This window comes from Echinops telfairi, unplaced genomic scaffold, assembly GCF_000313985.2.
Source record: "Echinops telfairi isolate 266 unplaced genomic scaffold, ASM31398v2 ScPeMD7_7469;HRSCAF=8507_1, whole genome shotgun sequence".
NCBI lineage: Eukaryota > Metazoa > Chordata > Mammalia > Afrosoricida > Tenrecidae > Echinops > Echinops telfairi.
The window spans coordinates 97320287-97345380 of NW_022111373.1; the positions used below are offsets into that span (position 1 = coordinate 97320287).

A 25094-nucleotide genomic window follows, 5' to 3' on the forward strand; every position below is an offset into this window, starting at 1 on the left:
CCGCAACTCTAACGGGCCGAGCAGAACTGCTCCTGTGGGTTTGTTTCCAAGACTGTAACTCTTTACAAGAGTAGAAAGCACCATGTTTCTCCCACAGAGCTGCTGGTAGTTTCAAACTGCAGATCTTGGGGTTAGCAACCCGATGTGTAACCCATTATACCACCAGGGCTCTCTGGACACATAGTAGCCCCATTACACTGTGTCCTTAACATCATCTGATTGACGAACAAGAGAAAATAATTGATCTGTTTCAATCTATCTGAATCCTCAGTAATGAGGAAGCTTATAATTGTCTGTTCATTGATGGGCATAATTTTTTTCAAGTTCATTACATCATTATTGCCGGCAACTTTTCTCCAAAAGACCTTATTTTGGGGTGTTTCTTTCACACACACACACACACACACACACACACAGAGGAAATAGGCCTTTTTAAACATTTGTCATTTTTTAGGAAAAAATGTGTGAGTATAGTGTTGTGTGTGTGTGTGTGTGTGTGTGTGTGTGTAGCCCGATGACCTTGTGGGTTACTGTGTTGGGCTGCTAACCCCAAGGTCATCAGCTCCATCAGATGAGGCAATCAGCTCCTCAGACAATCTGCTCTTTCCTAGAAGTACAGCCTGGGAAAGCCAAAAACACCGCTCTACTCTGGCTGCAATCATGGGTTCAAACACAAGAACAATAGTGAGGATGGTGCAGGATCTGACAGCGTTTGGCTGTGAGTTAAATGCTCTGGAAGGCAGCTGACAACTCTGTCCTGCAGGGTTGCCATGACAGTGAATACAGGTATATACACCAAAGTGAGTCAGGTTTATTTCACAGGTTTTGGAGTGGGGATTGCTGAATTGCAATAGAAGTATTTTTCACTCTATCTTTATCACAGGTTTGAGAGGCATACAGTGCAAAGAAAATCTCGTTGCTTGGTGGATCAACAGCTCTGGATTTCACTAATTTAATCACTCTCAATTTCAATATGCATGTGTGTGTGTGTGTGTGTGTGTGTGTGTGTGTGTGTACACACACAAAAAAACATTCATGTACAGGAGACTTGGACCAAGTCTCTGCCGCTGTCATCATCTGGGGCAGACTCATGTGGGGTCATGGTCACCAAGTCCTCTACTTTCCCCAAGGCGCTCCCACGCCTCTCAGGTCCCCAGAGGGGACGGGCGGCGGCCCGGTGTTTCCTAGCAGCAATCCTGGTGCCTCTGGAAAGGCCGAGGAACTTGGCACGCGGCCGCGGAGAGCGAGGAGGGCGGAATAGGCAGGCAGCACCCAGTCCTCCGCTCACGGTCCCTTGATTCCACGAAAAGTGAAACACTCCGGTCCCCCCGCCAGCAGAGGGGAGGTGGGGGAACCCTTCGCTATCGTCTGGGAGCGGCGACACAGCACAACCACCGGAATCCCGGACGCCGGGAGCTGCGTTACGGGAATCGCAGCCCCTTGGCGCCCCGCCCACTCCTAGTCGAGTAGCCGCTGGACCAATGGTGGCCTGCGTTGAGTCCCGCAAGGGCCAATCAGCGCGCAGGCCCCGCACCCGGGGGCGGGCGCGGCGGGGAGGGACTAGAAGGGCCCCTGGCCGGGCGGCGAGAGGCGCCCCGTGTCGGGCGTCCTCGGGAAGGGGTTCGGTGTGAGCGGGAGCGGGTGAGGCGCTCAGAGTCGCGGCCGAAGCTCCCGGGCGCTGCGGGGTCGGGCCGCCGTGCCGCCAGGCCGACGGTTCCAGCGCGGCCTGGTGCTGGGAGGGACGTGCGCCGTGGCGGAGCGGAGGACCGAGGCGCCGCGGCCTGAGGTGAGGAGGGCCCGGGGCGGGTGAGGAGCCGCGTAGCGGGAGGATCCCGGCTCGTCCGGGAGGACGGGCGAGCGCGCCACGCTCCCCGAGAAAGGGGCGCCCAGACTGCCGGCCTCAACCTGGAAACCCCCGCATTCCTTCCCCTCCCTGCTCTCAGACCTCGGAATCCTACTTCCCCCAACTTTGTCACCGCCGTTTCTCCACCCGGAGTACATACCTTTGGGCACGCGCACGCACCCACACCCGTCTTTTCAGCCCCCCACCCAGAACACCCACTAGATTACCAAGGCCCCCCTGTATCCCTCGGCCCCCCCACCTCTTTAATTTTCGAGCGCCGCGCAGGATTCTTCAGTTTCCACCCGAGGTTAGGGACAAGCTCAACACAAGCTCACTGCCGTGGGCTCCTCCCGTCCCCAAACCATCTTTTCAGCCTTATAATGTGGCATTTCAACGTGGTTGTAAGTTTACAGTGTTTATGACCATTATTAACCGACGTTTCTTTCCCCCAATGTCACGGTCATTCCTAACTAGTCCCACACGGCTGTGACCCAAAGCTACAAATCCGCCTGTCTTTAAAATCAAAATCAATCTCTCACTCCCTCTCGCCACCACCCGCCCCTAAGTTTAAAGGTTCTTCCAAGCAGCAAGGCCTTCTTTCAGCGAATGGAGGGCATTTATCTTCCACCAAGCTGGAAAATAACCCAGGTGAAAAAGTTACACACGTGTAACTGATTCTTGTCTTTTTTTCCCCCTCAAGAAGGAGGAGCCTAATTTGGGTTGATTTTGTGTAGCGTTGAGCGTTTCAACAATCGCATTGCTTGCTGTAAAATACTTCCTAAGCTCCCTAGATGAGCCCTCCAAAAGCCTGAGACTTTGTTCTTGTCAGGGCTGCACAGAAACCCTGCAGACTGGATGTGACTGCCAATTGCAAGTTAGGTCAGCTATTCCTTTGAAGGTACTCGGATCATTAGCGCAGCTGTTGGGGTTACTAATTCTTAATTTTGTGAATGCATGTTAATTTCTTGAAGGCATATTTGAATTATTGTAGAGTTTTAGAGATGGAGGACCAACTTGATGTTGAGTTAAAACTTTGAGCTTTTTAAAATGCATTTCTTTGGAGGAAATTTGAATAGGAAAGAGAAAATACCCAAACCCTGCAGTAACATTTTCCCCTCATCTGAAGTCTTCCTTTCAATTTCTTATCACTAAGAAAAGTGTATGTATCAGTAAGAAAATTGGTAAGCTCATTATAAATACTGTCAGCTATGATCGTACAGCATTCACAGTGTGCTGTGGTCTTATTTATAAATTGCAGTGTTTACAGTCTATCTAAATCTTTCCAAGGAAATTTGCACTTCAGTTGGAGTGAACTTTGATGGGCATGTACCTGTGTAATAGAGGCTACCATGTCCAATTTATAGAATCAGAAACTGAGACTTGGGGTCCCTGTGAAATCTAGATCTGTGTGACAAAATAATTATTTTGTCAAGTGGACACCTTTTTCTTTTTAAATCATTTTATTGGGGTTTTTTACAACTCTTATTACAATCCAAACATCCATTCATTGTGTCAAGCGTATTTGTACATTTGTTACCATCATCTTTCTCAAAACATTTGCTTTCTTCTTGAGCCCTTAATATCAGCTCCTCATTTTCCCCCTCACTCCCCACTCCGTTCTCCCTCATGAACCCTTGATAATTTATAAATTATTATTATTCTGTCATATCTTACACTGTCCGACATCTCCCTTCACCCACTTTCTGTTGCACCTGGACACCTTTTTCATAGATAATCCACTGCTACAGTTTGCTTTGGAACTGTAAGAAAACAACAACTCATTGCCATTGAGTCAGTTCCAACTCATCGCTGTCTTCTAGGGCAGGGAAACTGCCTTGTGTAGTTCCAAGACTGTAAATATTTAAGGGAGCAGAAAGCTTCATCTTTCTCCCACGGAGCACCGGGTGGTTTCAAACCATTCATCATGTGGTTAGCAGCCCAACATACTAAGTGTTCCTCACTGTAATGAGAGAATTCCCTAACATAAGATTTTTGCAGCTTGGTGCCTAGAGAAGCATCTCCATTTCTTTGAATGCAAAGGCAGGATGATCAGAATTGAGGTTTCTACATTTTCATTATTTTACATGGCAAATACCAAGCACATAACCACTGGCTGTAGGAACTTACAAAGATGCATGAAATGTCATCAGAACCCTCAGCGAGTAGAGAAATGGGGTTGACAAACATTTACGTGAGAAAGGACAAAGCTATTTAATTACCGTATATTTGTTTGGCTTTAACAGAAAATTATTCTCTCACAGTTCAGGGGGCTAAACTTCAGAAGTCAGAGCGCCAGCTCTAGGGGAAGGCTTCCTTGGTTGGCACCGGGGAGCGAGCAATACTTGTCTCCTTTCAACATCTGTAGGCCCAGCGTTCCTTTGAGATCTCCATGTGTCTTGGCATTAATCTTCCTCTAGATCAGCAGTTCTCAACTTGTGGATCGCAACCCCTTTGAGGGTCAAATGACCCTTTCATAGGGGTTGCCCGATTCACAACAGTGGCAAAATTACAGTTATGAAGGAGCAACAAAAATAATTTTATGGTTGGGGGTTACCACACATGAGGAACTGGATTAAAGGGCTGTGGCATTAGCAAGGTTGGGAATCACTGATCTAGATCTAGTTGTTTCTCAGTATAGGCACCCCAACTCCAAAGGATGCACTCCACTCCTGGGGTGCGAGGAGTGGTGGTATAGCGAGTTACACATTGGGTGGCTAACCACCAGTGGTGCCACAGGAAAAAGATAAGGCTTTCTACTCCTGTAAAGAGTGAAGAGTCTCTGAAACTCATTGGGGCAGTTCTACCCTGTGCTATAGGATCCCTATGAGTTAGAATCCACTCGACGATGGCAGTGAATTTGGTTTGGGTTGGTTTTTTTTTTCCAGAGTGATGCAGAAAAGTGCTATAGAATTTTAAATTAGAGATCAATAATTTATTTATAGATTGGAATGATTAAAAAGTTTATCGGGTAAGCTTTGACACCCAAGTAAGATTTGGATTGGTGGAAAAATGAAGGTAGCCCATTCCAGATAGAGAATTAGCATGTGGAAAAGGCATATTAAAATAGTTAATTAATGCACAATGTGATGCTTATTTTGTGACAGTCACTCTTCTCAGCACTTGGCCCATATTAGTTCATTTAAGTCTTATCTTACAAGGTAGTAATTGTGCAATGCTTTTTACACATGGAACACTGAGGCACAGAGGTGAATTAGCTTGTTCAGTGCCACATGGCTTAGAAGCGTTGGGAGCAAGCAAACATACTTAGTCTAGCTTCAGACTCTGTTCTCTAAACCATGGTACGTACTTCCTCTTCAGAAGAATAATATGGTCATAGTTGAAGGTCTTACAAATCCGCTGTAAGTGTCTGCTTGGAGCCCTGGTGGTAATGTAGGATATGCTTTGGACTACTTATTGAAAGGAGCAGCTCCACCAGCTGCTCTGCAGGAAAAGGATGAGGCAGTCTGCTTTCAAAGGGATTTACAGAAACCCTATAGGGGGCTATAAATTGGAATCAGCTCTGGCAGTGGGATTAGTTTTAGGTTTGGATGTGCCTTCATAGGGCATGTTAGACCCTGATGATATAGACATATGAACAAGTCATTACAGTGCAGGGTTAAGAATCCTGTTAGACAGCTATCTCCTTTTACGTTCCTAGAGAACAAAGACTCATTGCTATTGAGTTGATATTGACTCATAATGACTCTATAGGACAGAGTAGGAATGTCTCTGTGCATGTTCTGAGGCTATATATCTTACAGGAGCAGAAAGCCTCATCTTTCTTCCCACAGTGGCTAGTGGGTTCAAACTGCTGACCTTGCATTAGCAGCCCAAAGTATAGCACACTATGCCAGCAGGACTCGACATTTATTTGAGAAAAGGAAAAAAATCCACTGGTATTATTGATTCCAACTCATGATGACCCTTTGGAACCAGAGTAGAGCTTCCAAGACTAACTCGTTATGGAAGTAGAAAGCCTCATCTTTCTCCCATAGAACAGCTGGTGGTTTCAAACTGCTGGCCTTGCAATTAGGAGCCCAAGGCCATAACCATTATGCCTCCTATAATATGTAACATCCATAGAAGAGATAATGTGTCATCTGGTTCTTCATAGGTCAGCAGGGTCGGGAAAAAGCACTGAGTGGAATATAGAAGCACAAACTCCAAAAGAACCAGTGTGTAAGAGAAAGTCTAGTTTGCTGTGCCTTTTGCATAGAATCTGTCGAGAGAAGTAGTAAGGACAAATGAAAGGTGAGACCAAATTGTGAATGGCTCGATGAGTCCATGTGGGGAGCTTACTTACGTACTTCGCAATTGGGAAACTACAAAAAAAATTTCAGAAACTATGGCGGAGTGGTGCAAGGTTTCAAGATGGCGGTGGCGGCGCGGCTGACCAGCAGGCAATGGTGAAGGCCCCTTCGTAGCAAAAGAAACTGGGAATCATCCCTGCCCCATTTCTGTCAGTACTGGGAGCCCAGCAGAAGTGTTTTGTTTCTTAAGTAAACCATACAGATTGTCATCATGCAGTGGAGATGTACATCATCCACCAAGAGTAGAAAATTTATGAATCTCACAGACCAAGCTGGAAAGGAAGCCCAGAAGAGAGAATTGAAAAAGAACAAAAACAGCACATGATGGTACAATTGCAGTTTTGAAGATGAAGGATCCCAAACATTATCCGGGACATGGAGAAATGAGACAAAATGGAGTTTAATCCAGCGCAACAGCCATAGTTACATGAGAAGGTGTTCAAAGACAAGCATACAAAGCTACGTGAAACCTTTTAACGTGTTATAGGGCTCTATAAAAAAGACAATCCAGATATTTACAAAGAATTGAGGAAGCTAGAAGTAGAATATGAACAGAAGAGGGCTCAAGTTAGCCAATATTTTGATGCTGTTAAGAATGCTCAACTTGTGGAAGTTGAGAGTATTCCTTTGCCAGATAAGCCGCATGCGCCTGCCAACATCTTGATTCAGGACATTCCACTTCCTGGTGCTCAGCCACTCTCCATCTTTCAGAAGACTTGAGCCCATGGACCTCCCAACTCAGTCCGTGTCTATACTTCCTCTTCTTGGACTCGCTGTTCCATGTTTTCCCCCTGGCAGAAAACCACCTTGATCTCCTCAAGTTTTTCAGATGAATGGCTGTAAAGTGGGCTTTGCTCTAGATCAAGGGTGTCAAACTGGGCCACATGCAGTCTCCGAGGTAATTTTTTGTATCCCATGATGCTCTGAAATAAAATGAAAATAGAAAAAATTGTATGAAGAAAATAGTGCTTAGGGGAGATCAAGGCAATACTGTACACATAATTCCCTCATTACATTTTATTTCAGAGCATTGTGGGCCACAAAACATTACCTCGGGGGGGCCACAGTTTGACACCCCTGCTCTAGATCTTCCTCCTGGGAGACAAGACAAAGATTTGTTATATGGTCCTGAACTTGCTTGAGGCCATAATGATGTTTCTGGCACTAGTGAAGACAATGGCTGTCCTGCGGACATGGACAAGATAAGCATGATGACAGCACTGATGACAGCAACACCATCAGCTCTGATGGAGAAAGCGAGGAGGATGAATCTGCACCGGGATAATAAAGAGACAACAATGAAGAAAAATAGTTAGGTCTGAGTGTACTATTTGCAGATTTGCCTGGAAAATCAAGGGAGAAAAAGAACATGAAGAAGCTGACTCTTCTTCAAGCTGTATTTCAAATGGCAGGTCAGGAAATCCTTGAGGAGGGACAAGAAGTAGAGGAATTTACAGATGATAATTCTTAAGCCGATAAACCATCTTAAAAGCAACATAAAGAGGAATCTCTTTCTGATGGCACATCTACTGGATTTTAACAGCAGCAGGAGCTTCCACAGTCTGCTCCTCCTTCTCAGATGCAAGCACCTCCCATGCCAGGACCACCACCTCTTGGTCCACCACTCCACCTTTATGACCACCTGGACCACCACCAGGAGCTCCTCCATTCCTGAGACCATGTGGAATGCCAGGACTTTGAGGGCCTTTACCCTGACTTTTACCTCTAGGACCACCCCTGGGGTGACCTCTGGGCCCCTCTCCAGGCCCTCCTCCTCCAGGACCCCCACAAGGATACCTCCCCTTGTACCTCCAGGTATCCCTCTACCTCATCCTGTCATGATGCACTCACCTTTGGCGCCTCCACTTGGACCTGCCCCATATGGGCTTTTCCTACCAGCTTCCTTGCCAAACCCTGGGGTTTTGAGTGCCCCACACAACTTGATTCAGCGACCCAAGGCAGATGATACAAGTGCAGCCCCCATCAAGGAGAAAGTGACCGCAACCATCAGTGCCAAGCCACAGATCACCAATCACAAAGCGGAGATTGCTCGATTTGGGCCCACAGCACTGAGAGTACATCGGGAGAACAAAGGGGCTATTGCCGCTCCCCAAAGGAAGTCAGAGGGTGATTCTGCTGTACCTCTGGCCAAAGCAGTCCCCAAATCCAGTCCTTCCCTTCCTGTTTCAGTACACACTAAGAATGATGTATATGAAGCTTTCCAGAAAGAGATGGAAGGGCTACTGTGACAGCTTTAGATGCCAGAACCAACTTCTGTTCACACCAGTGGTTCATGGAGAAAGAGCTCTTAGGTGAACAATCTACTGCAGTTGTCAGGGTATTTTCTAGTTTCAATGAAGGTATGTCCTAAAATTTATCCTCGGTCAGAATTTATTTGCAGAGAAGAAAGAGAATTTCATTAAAAAAATTTTTTTGGTTATTGGAACAGTGCTGCTAGCACCCATTGCCTTTTCATCCTGTTTCTTTCCCTTCATTTCTTTGGAAGTGTGTGATCAGGGGAGGCTTACTTCCTGGTCTGACTCTCTTCTGTGGGCTGTGGGTACTGTGAGCAAAATCTCTGTGAAATCAGTTTATCTCACACCATCTTGGCTCTTGTGTTTGAGTTATTTTTAATATTTTCTTATAAATATTTTATAGTATTTTGTCCATAGTGAAATGGATCTCAATGTCATTTCCTATTACAAAGCAGGGTTGTGGGAAGAAAATGTACAATTCTTTGATTAAAATTATTTCCCATTCAAAAAAATTTTTTTCAGAATGATGGGAGTAGAAATCCAATCATTTGCTCAAAGTTCAGTGGTAATTACCACTTATAGAAAGGATATTTTCAGGGGAACATGAAGCTTGAATATTAGAGAAGCTATATTGGACAGATAAGTTAAGGCCAGAAGTTTAGACCTTGAATACCTAAACTGTTTGTGATTACCAACCTGTTCAAATTCTTTGAGGAAAAAGATGGTAGGTTTTAAAGTATTGTTTCCAAGTGATTTATTCACCAACAATGTCCAGAATGATGTGGGGGAAGGAGAGATTGGAATCAGAAAGGCACGTAGTGAAGGACTCCGTGAGAGTACAGGATAGGAACGAAGAGACAGGTGAGAAAGATTACTAAAAAAGACTGAATAAAATTTGACTGAGAAAAGATAGAATGCAATAGAAAGGGTCAAAGATGGACCTAGTTGACGCAGGTAGTTCAAGAGAGTGAGTTCCTTTAGAGGAGGGTGGCAGTGGGGTGTAGGGAGTGTTCTGATTAAGAAGTATCGTGTGTGCATTTTTGTACATGAAGGTTCGTGATTGTGTGGATAGTTTTTTGATCTGTTGCGTTTCTGTCAGGCAGCATATCCAGGAAGATAACAGACAGCTGGAATTACAGGAAAAGTCCTAGACAGAATTCTTGTTTCAGCTGATGGTTGAAGTCTTGTGTCTCTAAAGAAACTGGTATCCCAAAGGAAGAGTAGCAGCCATATACTTTATTTTGGGAGAGAATGCAGTATGGGAGACAGGTGAGTGGGTTTAGGAAAGAGTTCAACCCTGTAACCATGTGACCATGATAGGGTTACAGGGAAACCAGGAGATAAGAGAAACTCAAGAAGTGCAGGGAGCCATATGAAATGTTTGAGGAGCACTTGGGATTGTTATAATGGCTTCCGGCTCTTTCATGCTATTTAATTTGAGACCTGATGCGACCTAAGCTAGCTAACCTGTCTTGGAGGAAGAGCTCCCTCTGCTGAAACGCCACTGGAGTATAGATTACAGCTTTTAAAGCTACATGGGTACACATCCTGAGCAGGAGCTGCCTTCCTTCAGCACAATAAAATGAACCTGCTGACTCTCTCTAAAAGGTTACTTTCTCTTTACTCAAACTAAGCATTTCTAGCCTTCTCTCTAGCCTTGTACACAGCTGTTGTCCTTCAGATGTGCTGTTTCATGGACAGCCACACCACTTCGCCCTCCGTCCTCTTCTCCCCAACCACACCCAAAGTAAACTCTTCCAACTGTGCTTCAGATTCTACAGCTCTGCTCGGGAATCTGGCATGTTCCACACCAAAAAGTCCTGGAGACACTTGCAAACCCAGTAGTAACAGGCACTCCTTGTGCATCACCCCTACCCCTACCCCCAATCCCCACTGCAATCATCCAAGTCTCTCACTATAAAAATAAATGGGAAAAGGTATAGAGAAGACTTGGGGGAGGGGGGGACGAGGGCACGAACAACCCTCTACATTGCTTGACAGGAGATCACAAGTATAGGAGTAACTTCTGTGCTCATTTGGCCACCAGTTTCAGACCCATGGGAAGGAGAAACCCCAGATAATATCTTAACCTGGGGCTGAGCATTACCCAGAGCCCTCGTCCTTGCTTGCCTGGCTTCCCTGCACAGATTATTGGACAAACCGGTGGTCTGGGGTGGGGAGCCCAGGGCAAACACTGGCATGTCCCCCAAATTATAATGTACTGCTCTGTTGTTGACATGAGAGATTCAAGGGTAGATTGTAGTGTGTGAATCAGTTGTCCCTGGATAACATTAGATTTGTTATTGGCAAGTGACATTTGGGGGAAATATTTTTTTACTGATTGTATCGTTGTATTTTTTTAAAGAAATAGAATTATACTTAATTTTAATTTGTTCTTTATACTTAAATTTTTTTTTCAAAATCTCAAAATACTTTTCTTTTTAAAAAAATTTCGTTTGCAGTGTAGTTTATATACAATACAATTCAATGGTTTAAATAGAGGGGAAATACACAGTTATGACCACAATCAGTTTTAGAACATTTTCTTCATTCTTGTACCCATTATTATTAGCTCCCCATTGTTCTCCAGCCCCTCTACCATAACTATTGTTCTAGTTACTGTCTCTCTAGATTGGGTAACTTTGTTAGTATGTTTTATTTTTTTCATTAATTTTACTGTGTAGAAGATGTGATCAGATATACAAAATTAATTAAAAAATAAAAAGCCAAAAAGAAGGGAGGGAAAAATGGAAAAAGAGCCCGTGGGTGTCAGCGTTCCACCCACACTGCAGATTCACAGTGGCTGGCCCCACACCAGGCACAGATTGGTGGGCTTTCCATAAGTGGTCCCCACCCCCCCAGGGGAGAACCGCAATCCCCCCCGCCCTTGTGAACCTTTTGACTAAGGAGGTGAGCCGTGCTCCCAGGGTAGTCCGGGTTCCTCACGGAAGCTCAGACGGTGCAGGGACAAGGCGAGAGGAGAGGGAAGCCGGCAGGGGTTACTCAGCCCCTGCCTATAGGATACATGGAGGCTTCAATTAAAAGATCATTTTGTGCACAAACCTTTTGAACCATCCCTCCTCCTCCACACACACCCCCCATATGTACTGAGTCAGTGATTTTGTTACCATTGTGGGGTGGGGGGACTTAAAATGATTTAAAGTCATAAATGATTCTATGGGGGTGGATAGCAGTATCTTTTCAAAGTTAATGGAAAATATGTTTCATGTTTAAAACTGCATAGATTTCAAAATTATTTTACACTATCATAAACCTACACGAACTTGTAATACTGTACAGTATCTAATTCGAGACAAAAAAAGAAGGATAAGGCATCCATTTGAAAGGACCCCCTGTCACAGCAGTGCAAGTCCTGCTAAATTTGCCTTACTTGAAGAGGACTGGCCACTACAGAAATACAGCAGAAACCAGCCAACACCACAGACATCTCAATTGGATCAGGTCATACAATTCTGACTGAAAAACTAAAAGTTGAGTGCCCAAACTGTAGCCACTTAGCTACAGCCAAAATCCTGATAATCTCTCAACTGAATTATAACCTGTTAACTTCCTTAATAAAGTCCATAATCATGGGTGTTTTCTGTGAGTTCTGTGTAGCCATTTCAATGAATCATGGAACTGAAGTCACAGAACTAGAGTGCCATGGGAGGAACTTTTGGTGTCAGGGTAAGGTGGGAAGGGTGGAGTCCTGCCTGATTCCTGCCTTGTGGCAAAAAGCCTTAGGAGGGGGGTGGGGGTTGGGGGAGAGGTGTCAGGTGTGGCCCCTAGGCAGTTTTCCTCAGATGAGTTGTAACCTGTTAACTTGCTTAATAACCATGGGCACTGTATGAATTGGAAGCTTTTAATGGAAATTTTAAACATGTGAGCTCAAGATCCGGAAGCATTTATATAAAGCATTGTAACAGGAGGTGATGACTTTACCAAGGAATTGTAAACACAAAGCATAAAATAATGGTCACTAAAAGAAGTGGTCCAGTCAAAGCCAAACCAAAGGCCATGGCAACAGTTGAGATGCTCAAAGGCCTATTGCTTGTTGACTTTCTGGAGCTCCAAAGCAGATATCTTTGTTTGTCATGACTGTTTTCAGGAAGCTTTAGTAGAGAAGCACTCAGCAGTGCTTCACCGAGAGTCCTCTCCAACAGCAATGCTCATTGCTCTCAACAAACACGAACATTTTGTGAAATCATTTGGCATTTAGCATTTCTGACTTGGTTCCTTCTGATTTTTTGTTTTGTAATCTTAAATTTCTAATGGCTACTCAGTTTTCTTTGGTTAGTAATGTGAAAAAGACTGCACCGACCTTGTTAAACTCCCAGACGCCAGAGTTCTTTAGGGATGAACTAAGTGGCTGATAGCATTGCAATAAAAAGGTGTGAATTTGATGGAGCTTATGTTGAAAAATCACTTATGTTGAAAAAATATTTTTTACTTTTGTAGTTCGATTCCATTTTCCCCACAAATAATGAAGTCCCTAGTATTAGTAATATTTAAAAGACCATATGCTTTTCAAATTCCATGGGGAAATGGTACAAACACACAGTGATCTGTAATTTAAGACAGAAAAAAAAAAAAAAGGAATTGGAAGTGGAGGTGCCTGAGAAAGTGTGTGCCGACATACCTGTTACATATATATTAAACCCAGAGATGCTTTCAAAGGGGTAATTAGAACTGTTCCTTAAACTTTCAGTGTGACTTGTTCCAATGAGGAATTTTTTCTACAAATCAATTTCGTATAAAGGGCAAGTATTCCGTATACAAAGATTCTCATGATAATATTGCTGATTAATAGCAAAAATTGGAAACTTCCAAACGTTAAAGGGACTGGTAAGATTACAATTATCCATACACTGATGTTTTATACACATTTTCAATATAATAGGGTTAATTTGCCCAGCAAACTCTTACTGGATTACTGCCAGGCATGATTTTAGGTGCTAAGAATATAGCAGGAAACAAATGGATAGTCTCATGCTGCATGTACTAATGTTTCATTTTCAGAGCACAGGCAATAACCAAAGTAAGTAAATTTTATGTATTCTAAAATTCTAAAAGTATTTTAGAACAGGGGTTGGCAAACTATGGCCTGCAGATCAAATTTGCCCTATAGCGATTGACATTTTGTCCACAACTGTTTCTATAGTGCAACAGCACAGTTGGTAAGGTACAAGACAGGCATAAAGCCCCCAAACCTGAACTATTTACTAGCTGAACTTTTACAGAAAGTTTCCCAACCCAGTTAGTATTTGCTGGATAAATTAACTCCACTATATTGAAAATGTGTACAAAACATCAGTGCTTGGGTATACAGTACTTTGACCAGTCCCTTTAACGTTTGGGAGTTTCCAATTTTTGCTATTTATTTGCATTATTATTGTGAAGTGTGGTGCCCAGGTTGCCATACGTATATGGGATAACTAGCAGTTTGTAAGGGTCCAGAGATATGATCAGTCTCTCTTTCCTCCTCCCAGCCCCAGATGCAATGGGCCCCCTCACCTATTGAGAGAGACTTGTCTAGGGGAAAGCTTCTAATTTTAATGGCACTTTCAAAGGGGAGGGGGGTGCTGCTCTACAACTTTCTAATTAGTTGCTCAGTCTGTCCTTGGGCTTCATGCATCTTTTCTTTCAAGTTTATCTTGACTGGGACTCTAGGCCAGCATGCCTCAGAATTATCTTCAAGTACAGCCTTCTGTCAGGATTTTCACTAGAGCCTGACTTCAAGGTTGACATATTTACCAAGCCACTTCTCACAGGGTGCTTTGTTCATTCCCTTAGCAAGCAGGGCAGAAGCCTCTGCTCTATCCCTGGCAATTATCATGAGCATCTTTAAATAAGGAATTCTTGTCCTTTACATGAAAAAAAATAATTTGTAGGATAAATTCTTCAGTGGAATGATAGGTCACACTGGAAGTTTAGAATGCATTATAAAGAAAAATAAAACTGTGCAAAGCAGGATAAACAACACAAGGTGGTGGTTTCCAGTATGAGACTGTTATGTATAATGCTACTGTGAGCATTTGGTTAAACTCTTTATGTAGACATGTATTTTCATTTGTGTCGGCACATACTTATGAGTGGGAATGCTGAATTAACTTGGCAGGGAACTATGAAGTTGTTTTCCAGAGTGGCTCTATCATTTTTGTTTTCCTGTGGTACGTTTTAGTTTGCGTGTTTTATTATGGGTGAGGTTAAGTGTATTTCATATATTTGAATTATTCTTAATTGCTAATTCAAATTTTTTTGTCCACAATTTTACTGTTAGTGTTTTTAGTGACTTGTAGGTAGTCTTCAGATACTAGGGAATAGCTTTTTTCATGCTGTGAACTACAAAATGTTTCCCATTGTATCTAGCATATTTTGAGGTTTTTATAATCGTTTTACAGAGCCCTGGTAGCACAGTGGTTAAAGTTCAGCTGCTAGCTGAAAGAGTGTTCTTAGCTCTGCAGGAGAAGCTATAGCAGTCATCTTCCTTAAAGACGGACAGCCTTGGCAACCCAATGGGCTTCTTGTATTCTGCCCTAGAGGATTACTAAATCAGAATTGACTCAAGGGCAGTGAAGTCTCTCTTTTAAAATAGTTTGTTTTTAGGAGAAAGTTTTATTCAGTGAATTAGGACCCCATTTAACAATTTTATACAAATTATTCCCTTACGTTGGTGACACTTTTCACAATATATCATCATTTTCACTTCCATTCTGTTGGTGCTGTTCTGTTGATCTAGCTTCCCTTCCCACTACTTTCTCATCTTTGTAGGTAAATATTGTCGTTCAGACTCATAGTTAATTAAGGAACACATAATTCTTGGGTAATATTATTTGCTTTATAGTACAATCTATTTTTTGGCTGAAAAGTGTCATCTATCTGCCTTTTTTGCTTGTGTGGTTTCTGCCTAGAAGTCAGCACATAGTTAGTCTTGATGCTCATTGATGTCACCATTGAGGGGTGATCATTTTATTTTTCACCAGGTTCTCTCAGAATTATTTTGTGGGGGGGGGGTTGGAAAGTTTGATTTTGGTATGTAATTTTATTTTTCACCAGCTTCAGAATTATTTTTTTGGGGGGGTTTGGAAAGTTTGATTTTGGTATGTCTTGGTAACTTACTCTTGAGGCCTATCATGTTTGGGGTTTATTGAGCTTATAGTGAGTGAAGCAGTCTTGTCTTTTATGATATTAGGGACATTTTCTATAAATCTTTAAAAGTTCTCTTTTGGAGTTCTAATTACATATAAATTCTTCCGCTTGATAGGAAGGTGTTCCACATAACTCTTAGATTTTTTTGTTTGTTTTCTTTTGTTTTTCCTCATTCTCGTACCAAATTGTTACTTAAACAGATTAGTAGCAAGGGCTTGGCCCTCTGTTTTGCTGATTCTTTCTCCCATTGATTCAGTTATTCTTCTGTGTCTTCCAATGAGTTATTTATTTTTGATGTGTCTTAGTTAATCTCCTGAATTTTTAGTTCTTTTTGTATATTTTCTAATCGCCTGGCCATTTTGTTCTCGTTTTTTGGAATTCTTTTACTTCTATGTATGTGTTTTCTCTGATTTTTTTTGAGGATCCTGTATATAAGTCTTTTGAATTATTTATCAAGTTGTCCTATTACCATGTCTTCCTCCAGAAAGTGTTCTGCCCCTTTATCTTAATTAAAGCCTTCTTATCCTGTTTCTTCATATGATTAGAATCGTCTGCTCTCATAGTGGCAGTAAGATGAGTGGAGGTGGGAGAGTAGGATCTTATCTGATACTAGGGTCCCATCATGGCCCTCTGGGACCTTGGGGTCCTTCTGGGTTGCTGGTACCAGGGAGTGTGTCCCAAATGAATTGGATAGGCCTTTCTTTGTATATAAATTGGGATATCAGTAGATGTTAAGAGACTAAGGAGTGTAAATGTATGTGCAGTCAGACTGCTGGAACTTTCTGGGCTTAGGCATATGTGACATAGAAGTTAGATGAACATTAGTTAGAGACAGACACTGGAAACTCCTTTTCATTGTTGAATAAAAGTACAGATGGCATCTATTGATATGTGATAGATGGTATAATGTGATGTGGCTAGCAGGCCAGTTACCAGGCATGGGTGCAGGGTGTATTCACATCTCTCCAGATATGGATGTCATGGCTGTGGTTTAGCTGGTTGGCAAGTGAGTGGGGGTGAAGAGAGTGCTCAGGCTCTGGTGTCTGGATGTGCGACGTAGGTGCTTGGACAGATTTAGGGGTGAGGGAAGGAGCTTGTACTATCTTTTGCCAGATAGGCACCATGAGAGTACATAGAGTACAGGCCATTAGTAGGGGAAGGAGTTGAGGAGCAGGGTGGGCTGGCTATCCGATGTACTGCCAGTGTCCAATTTGCAAAGCAGTAATGTGCCAGTTGTCAAACCAGCAGCATGGGAATGCACACCACTTGTCAGGGTAGCAGACTGATGATAGCCAGCAGCACACGCTTGTGCAAGGTGGCAAGGGGTAGTGGAGTGCACAGGGGACAATCTACAGTGGTGTGTGTCACTGGTTCTTGGGTTAGTGGAGTGAGCAGGTGTATTGGTGGCCATCTAATGGCATGGGATTCATGCTTCAGACCACTGAGTGAGGAAGGGGTCCAGTAGGGGCTCTACCAGTCACCAGTTGGGTGGTGGGGGACGGGTGACAGGAATATACTCCTGTGGTTGCTGGTTACCAACTTGAACACCAAGGTACTCCTGAGTGCTAGTGATCAGAGCTCTGCCTGGACCCAATGTGGGGGGTGGGCACTATTCAACTCCTCTCTCTGGCTGCCCCCAACCCAAACCATCAGGGACTACTGTTGGCGAGGAGTTCGGTACCCTGTCTCCCTGCTCCCTCCCTACATATCTGGAGCTCTATCCCACTTGGCTCCACCTTCCCTCCCAATAGTGGGTTACTGTTCTACTCAGCTTGCTTCACTCTGGATTTGTTCACATTGTATCTGTCTCTTACAGAGGTGGGGGTGGGAGTTTCCTCTGCCCCTTACTCAAGAACACTGCTTGCTTTGTCTCAAGATGCCAATTTGTGACAGACCAACTGGGAGGCATCTACACAATCTGTATGTCTACTTGCTCATCCAGTTTCTTCTTTCATTCAGTGTTCAGCCTAATTCTTTATCCTTTCACTTGGTGCTCAGAGTTCCAAGACTTCCATTTGCATTTATTTCACTTGGTTTCCATAAGGGAAGGGCATGGTGTGCCTCTCTAAGTTGCCCTCTTTCTCCCTCTGGCTTTTATTTTTGTTCTTAGTGGTCCTTACTGCCATGCCGAAAATGTCTCTCTGGGGTTGTTTTCAATCTCAGCATTTACTCAGAATACTCTAGGTTTCATATAATCAGGATTGAACTGGAAATTGAAACCTGGTTTCTGTTCTGTGTGTTAACTCTGAATTTTTTTTTGTATTTATCATCTCTAAAATGAGAATCTTGAGATATTATTGTCTGTGTTCTAAATAAGTAGTTCCTTCCTATGGCTTGGGTTAATCAAAGTAGAAAATGTAGTTTTGTTTCTCCAGGTACTAGACACTCTGGAAACCATACTTCTTTTGTGACCCTTAGATTCCTGAGTAAAATGAGAGGTCAGAAATGGCAAATATGCTTCATTTCATGTGCTTATTTTAGTTGATTACCAAAAATTCCTTGGAGCACATGACTGAGGATTCTAGGAGCACATCTCCTCCCCATGGGAAAGGATGCAGTAAATACTTGACATCTTTGTCATGCAGAAAGAGAATGAAAGCATTTTTTACTCATATTTTCTACCACTGGCTTGACTAGTGTCTATTAACTCATTCATTTCTAAAATACCTGACATGCCACTGTGGCAAGGCTGTTTAGTTCTCTTAGCATGAAGATAACCCACCAGTGAACTGACCATTTCTAAAGTGTTATTCCTTATCCAAGCAGTCCCTGTGCACTGAAATTTAATCCTATGCTATTTAGGGATGCATAAGTATGTAATAGAATCCTAAGATATGGGAGAAATTCAAACAGTGATTAAACTGGGTCTGGAGGAGAAGAGTGAGACAGTATTTGTTATTTTCTTCCTGATATTTTTATATCAGGATGTTTGTTATATTTTTTTAATCTTTTTTTTTAATCTAATGTCTGTAAAACTGCCATAAATAAAAATGTTTGGGCCAGTGCTTCTCAACTAAGCTGCATATTAGAATCACCGGAGGAGCTTTTGAAAGTCCACATGCCAGGACTCCTCACCCCCAGAGATTTTGGTTCATTAGGTAAAGCCCAAGCATAGCTGTAATTTTTTAAATTACACATGAATGACATCATGGAAGTACAGTCATCAAAATCTGGAATGGAAGAAAATCAAGTCACTCAAAAGCAACATGTGATATGTTAATATGGGTTAATAGTATAAACAAACTAATTGTTTAAGACAAATTTCTGAAACAGAGAAAGCTGAATAAATAATACCGATTTGGTTTTTGATATCAGGGAGTTACAAAGGGACTTCAAAATTTGTGCAGGGAAATGGAATTTAAAAATAATTGAATTTTCCCACAAACATTTGGAAGCCCCTCATATTTAATGATCTGTTCCCATAATAATTACAGTCTGGAAAATTCTATGGAGCAGTTCTTTTAAAAAAAATCATTTTATTGAGAACTCTTTCAGATATAACAATCCATAATTCAGTTAGATCAAGCACAATTTTACAATTGCTATCACCATCAGTTTCAAAACATTTTCTTTCTTCTTGAATTCTTTGATATCAGCTCTCCTTTATCACCTCCCTCTCCCACCGTACCACCCTCCTGCCCCCCGCCCCACTCAAGGAACCTTTAGTATTATTTCCCCCCCCAATTTAAGTGGGTAATAAGGGGGATCAAATGATAGGGTGCTAAATTTTAACCTAACTGTATCTACAACAATCCACTTTCCAATGTATTTTTGCATGTTACCAAGACTATTCACATCCCTGATCCAAGCCAGGGTAATTTCCATTGCTTCATGTTAGACATTGAATAAGGAAGACTGTATTTGAATTATGGTGCTGACACAGACTATTGAAAGTATCATGTACTACCAAAAGAAGAAACAAACCTGTTTTGAAAGAAGTACAGCCAGAATCCGCCTTAGAGGCAAGGATAAGGAAACTTGATCTCACGTACTTTGGACATGTTGTCAAGAGAGACCAGTTAAGTGGAGAAGGACATCAAGCTTAGTAAAGTGTAGGGAGCAGTAAATCAGAGGAGGGCCTTGACAAGATGAACTGATTCAGTGGTTGCAACAATGGGCTCCTACCTAAGAACAATTGCAAGGATGACGCAGGACCCGGCAGTGTTACCTTCTGTTGTACATAGGGTCACTGTGTGTCAGAACCGACTGACGGCATCTAGCAACAACATTATTTCTAAGAGTAGAAAGTAGACATCAGGTGCCCAGAGACATAAAGTATTCCACTAATAATATTGTGTATTGTCTTAAGAGTGAGTTACATTTTAAAATAATATTTTCCTACTAACAGCTAAGTCAGTGTTGGTAATTGAGTAAGAATTTGTAATACACCATTTTATCTGATTTTAAGAATTCATAGTATTTTTTTTTCAAATTTTCTTACTATTCTGGTTTTCTTTAAATTAACTTAAGAGTATAAATTTTGTTTCCTAACAGTATTTTATATAGCCGTAACTTTAGTGTAGCTAAGGAAAAACATTGAGAGAACCTATTTTTTGCATCCTCATAGGAATTTTACCTATCTTAAAAAGCAACTAGCTCTAAAGATTTATCTTAACTTAGCCTTGTGTATAAAAGAGAAGAAATATTAATATTACATTTATCTTTTACAGAAATAGCTATTCAAGATGCTACCTTTGTGGACTAGGATAATACAAGCCTCATTTATTTTCCTCACCGCTGAATCTTTAGGTAAGATCCATGGTATTTGATAGGCATATCAAATTCTACATCTCTCCCCAGGTTGTTGGTAAAAATGTCGTAAAAAGCAGGATAAAAGCAGGAATTATCTATTACCTCTATTACCGTCTTAAAAATTAGCTCAGAACACTTTGGCTTCTTAAAATAACATTTATATACTCTCTCATGGTTTGTGTACATCAGGAATAAAGACAGACATAGTCAGACTAGATCATCTTTATTTTATGGTTATTTGGCCCGTCAGTTGTAGAATTTAAACCAGTAGTTCTCAACCTGTGGGCTGCGACTTCTTTGGGGGTTGAACGACCCTTTCACAGGGGTCACCTAATTCATAACCGTAGCAAATTACAGTTATGAAGTAGCAACGAAAATAATTTTATGGTTGGGGGTCACCACAACATAAGGAACTGTATTAAAGGGTCACAGGGTGAGGAAGGTTGAGAACCATTGATTTAGGCATTGGCCTGCAGTCATCTGAAGTTTCACATATGCATTCCCTATTGATGCTGGAAGTGGGCTGAGGGCTTTGCTGCATCTGTAGGCCAGACGCCCACATGTAGTCTTGGCTTCCATACATGTTCTTCAGTTCCAAGGAGAAATGTCTCAAGAGAAACAGATCTAGTCTAGTTGGAACCTGTATCTTAGTGAACTGGCTTTGGAAATCATATAGTGTACTCCATTGGCTGAACCATTCACACATACCCACAGATCTAAGGGGAGAAAATATAACCCCAACCCGAGAGTGGAAGGAGTAGCATCCACATTTTACTAAGAACACATGGAGTGGAATGATTGTGAGGGGGCTTCAGAAAGTTTACAGAAAAATGCCATTATCTTTCCATATTTTTTCTGCAATCTGAGGGCTATCTCAGTTATTCACCTGAGATAACGCTAGGAGAAACATGGGCCGTTAGGGCTACATGTAGGGGTTTAGATCTTATCAATACAGCCAATTGGCTTTTTTTTAGGTAGGGATTTTCATCCCATTTATTATTTATTGTTTCAAACTAACGTATTTATTATCTCTTAATGTTTTTTTCAATCCTTTGTTGTCCAATATTGTATGTACTATCTCACTCTGCTCTCCCAGTCTCACCTCTCAACAGGACTCAGGAGAGGTTAGTTTTGATCCTCGGTGTGAATCGTGGGGCAGGATAGATGATGGGACAAGTATGAAACACAGCTTGTATTTTTTAAGCCTGAATAGATTTTTCTCAAGTCAGAGTTATGTTTTATAGTTTATGTATTTCTTTACAAATGTTGTCATTCAATGTTATCAGCATTTCATTCCATTTATGCATTTTCTTCTTTTTCTATGTCTATCTACCAGCCAGACTTTGCAATCTTTTAAATATTTTTTTATTGTTCCTTTGCAGATGCACTTCTAGATCCATGTGGCTATATCAACCCTGAATCTTCAGTCATACAACTTGGATCGAATTTCACTGCAGTTTGTATACTAAAGGAAAAGTGTATGGATAAGTTTGCTGTAAATGGTGATAACATTTTCTGGAAAACAAACCATGCTGCTGTTCCTAAGGAACAATATAAAACCATAAACAAAACAGCATCTCGTGTAACCTTTACAAATGTATCTTTCTTAAATACTCAACTTACTTGCAACATTTATATACTGGGACAGATTGAGCAAAATATTTATGGAATCACCATCATTGCAGGCTGTGAGTTTTGTTTTGTTATGTTTGTATGTAGGGGAGAAGGCAGGGTGGGCAGTTGCGGTGTGGGGGATGGGAGAGGTTATTTTTCAAACTTTATCATTACTCCCCAAATGCTGTCAAGTCTATTTCAATTAGCTCTATAGAACAAAGTAACACTGTTTCATGGGGCATCCGGGGTTGTAAATCTTTACTAGAACAGGCAGCTTCATCTTTCTCCTGAGAAGCAGCTGATAGGTTTGAACTGCTAACGTTGCAGTTACCAACCCACCACTTAACCCATTATGTCACCAGGACTCCTTACCATGACTAGTTAACTACACTTTCGGTGTCTTGGTCTTTATGAAATGTAATAATTGATGGCCTCGGTGACTTGGACACACCCAGAAAAAAAAGAAAGCAAGCTTGGGAATTACATTTGCCTTATCAGTACACAAAAGCCTAGAAAGTAACATGAAGCTTTATATTTGTCCTTGAAAGTCAAGCACTGTCCATTTCTAGAAAAATATTATAAGGTCCCCAAGAAAGTATTCTTGTGTTGAAATCTGTGGATATATTTATTAATAACTTTCAGCATTCCCTTAATTATTCAAACATTGCCCAGCTACCTGAAGATGATTACATACTAGAGAAAACTCCTCTTGCAGGTCAATGCAAATATAGTCAACTTTCTATGTTCCAAAAGTGGATTATAAAATTTGTGAATCAACCAAACTTTACCATGTTGGCATCTGTATTTTTCTGGCATAGAGTTTGGGAAACTATGAAGATGAGAAATAAATCAGTCAATTTTGCTTCTACTTAGTTGCTATGTAAATACAGTATATACTTGAGTAAAAGTTGAGTTTTTCAGCAGTTTTTGTGTTAAAATTAGGTGCCTTGACTGATAATTCAGGTTGGCTTATACTCAAGTATATATGGTACTTCTAAATAAACATTATGGGAAAAAGCAAAAGCATAAATAATTAAGCTTGATGGGAGAAAGCAAAACATTAATAAATAAGCATTATGGTCAAACCCATTGGTAATAATATGTAGTTGTAAATGGTTAATTTTTTTCTAGAAAATTAATTTGAAACAAACTAGTAAATGAAAAGTGTGATAAAAAATATTGTTTAAATAGAAAATAAATTAACTTCTTAGTAACCAGTATTATGTCCTTATTTTTTGCTTGTGTTTGTGTTTTCTATCTAATTATAAATACCTTATGTGGCATATAGAATTTTTTTGGATTTCCTAATGCAAATTACTCTTTTTTAGTGCCTCCAGAGAAACCTGAAAATTTGAGCTGTATTGTGAATGAGGGAAAGAATATGATGTGTCAGTGGGACCCTGGAAAGAAAACATACCTGGAAACAACCTATACTTTAAAATCTGAATGGTAGGTCATTTTAAATTTTGGATGTACTGTAGATTTTGCCGAGATTTTTATTCTATAAAGCCATGTTAAATGCAAATATCTGAGTTTGTCCTTAATTTTGCCATATTCTAAACATAAATAAAAGTGGAAAGTCCTATGTATCTATTATTAGCCCAGATTATTTTGAAAATCTCAGTCTTTTCATTTCATTCATATACATTTCAAGGGTGGTTGTTGTTAAGAGTCTGGCGAGTTGATTTTTCACTCATGTGACAAAGAACTGTTCCAATTTGGCTATAATCTTTGGAAGGCAGCTATGCTAAGTACTATACCACCAATGCTGCCTATAATCTTTGCCGAGGCAAATCATCAGGTCTTTCTCCCAAGGAACCCCCAGGTGAGTTTGAAACACCAACCTTTGCTTAGTAGCTGAGCACTTAACCATTGTATTACACCTTCTTAAATATCTCAATATCTCTAAAAGGGAAGGACTCTGAAAAACTACAATAGTATGCCTCAATATAATTTAAAATATGTTAACATCAAATATTCTCTAAGTATGTAAATTTCCCCAGTTCTCATGCTTATCAAAACATTTGTTTGAATCAAGATCCAAATAAGTTGCATACATTGAAAATTGATGTGTCTCATAATTTGTAGGTTTTCTCTGTCTCTCCTTTTTCCTTGTCATTTAACTGTTATACTGTTTAACATTCTTCTCCATACCACCTAAAAATTGTTATTAGATTTAAAGACTTGATCATATTCATTCTACTTCCTTCAGGAGACACATAATACCTGATGTTAAGATTGAAGTTCAACATTCAAAGTTTATAGTAAACAATATACCTTTCTTTCCCCTAGATTCAACAATTAAGACATTATGACAATTGTTCTATCACATATAAATTTGCCTGTGATCCTTCTCACTATCGCTCATCAAGATTAAAATGAATTGCTAACATTACTAAAGCCTGAAAATCTTCAAACTGTGTGGCACTAGTTCCAAACATGCCCCATCCTCACCCCGGCCTTGCTGACTCATAGCCACCATTCTCTGGGTTTCAAGACTGTAACTATTTACTGGAAGAGGAAGCCCAGTGATTTCTCACCGGCAGGACAACGTATAGAACTTATAAAACGTTTTAGGTAAAATCTGTATATACTGAAATGCACACATCATAAATATATCACTCAGTGAATTATGACAAATGTGCATACCTCTAAATCCTACCAACATAGAGAACATTATCAACTTACCCAGAAAGTTCCCACAGACCTTTTCCCAGGCATGCACTATCACCATTGCAGTTCCCATGAGAGAACTATTTTTCTTCACCATAAATTATTTTTGCATGTCCCAAAATGTCATACAAATGAAATCATACATCATATTCTCTTTTGTGATTTTTATGATCAAGCAGAATGTTTATGAAATATAATCATGTTTTGTACAACTACATCATTTGTTTATAAGTACCCAAATAAGGGTATTTTATTTTTCTATTTTTCACCTGAAAAACTTAAGGAAAACTTCCCCAGTCACCTGTTGATTATCCCAAGGTATCATTCATGTTGCTGCTAGGTGCTTTGGGATCGTTTCTGACTCCCAAGCCAGCCCATTTCTGCATTCCATTTAATGTTTGTCAATGTTGAAATTTCTTAGATTCATGCTTGGTACATTCCATGTTCAGATTATTAGTGGATATATTTGCAGCCGTTCTGCCTCATTTTGATTCATGC

General features: G+C 41.1%; 1 protein-coding gene and 1 pseudogene across 2 annotated transcripts in view; both read left to right on the forward strand.

The window, feature by feature from the left end:
* The first annotated feature begins 1685 nt into the window (after nt 1–1685).
* Nucleotides 1686–25094, forward strand: part of IL6ST (interleukin 6 cytokine family signal transducer) — a 47446-nt gene continuing 24037 nt past the window's right edge. For both annotated transcript variants that reach the window (XM_045285006.1, XM_004703610.3), the window contains exons 1-4: nt 1686–1786; nt 20228–20306; nt 21692–21997; nt 23252–23372. In XM_045285006.1, coding sequence (XP_045140941.1) covers nt 20243–20306; nt 21692–21997; nt 23252–23372 — 491 coding nt within the window. In that variant the 5' untranslated portion in view covers nt 1686–1786; nt 20228–20242. The remainder of the gene's footprint in view (nt 1787–20227; nt 20307–21691; nt 21998–23251; nt 23373–25094) is intronic.
* Nucleotides 6365–8402, forward strand: LOC101646357 (annotated as a pseudogene).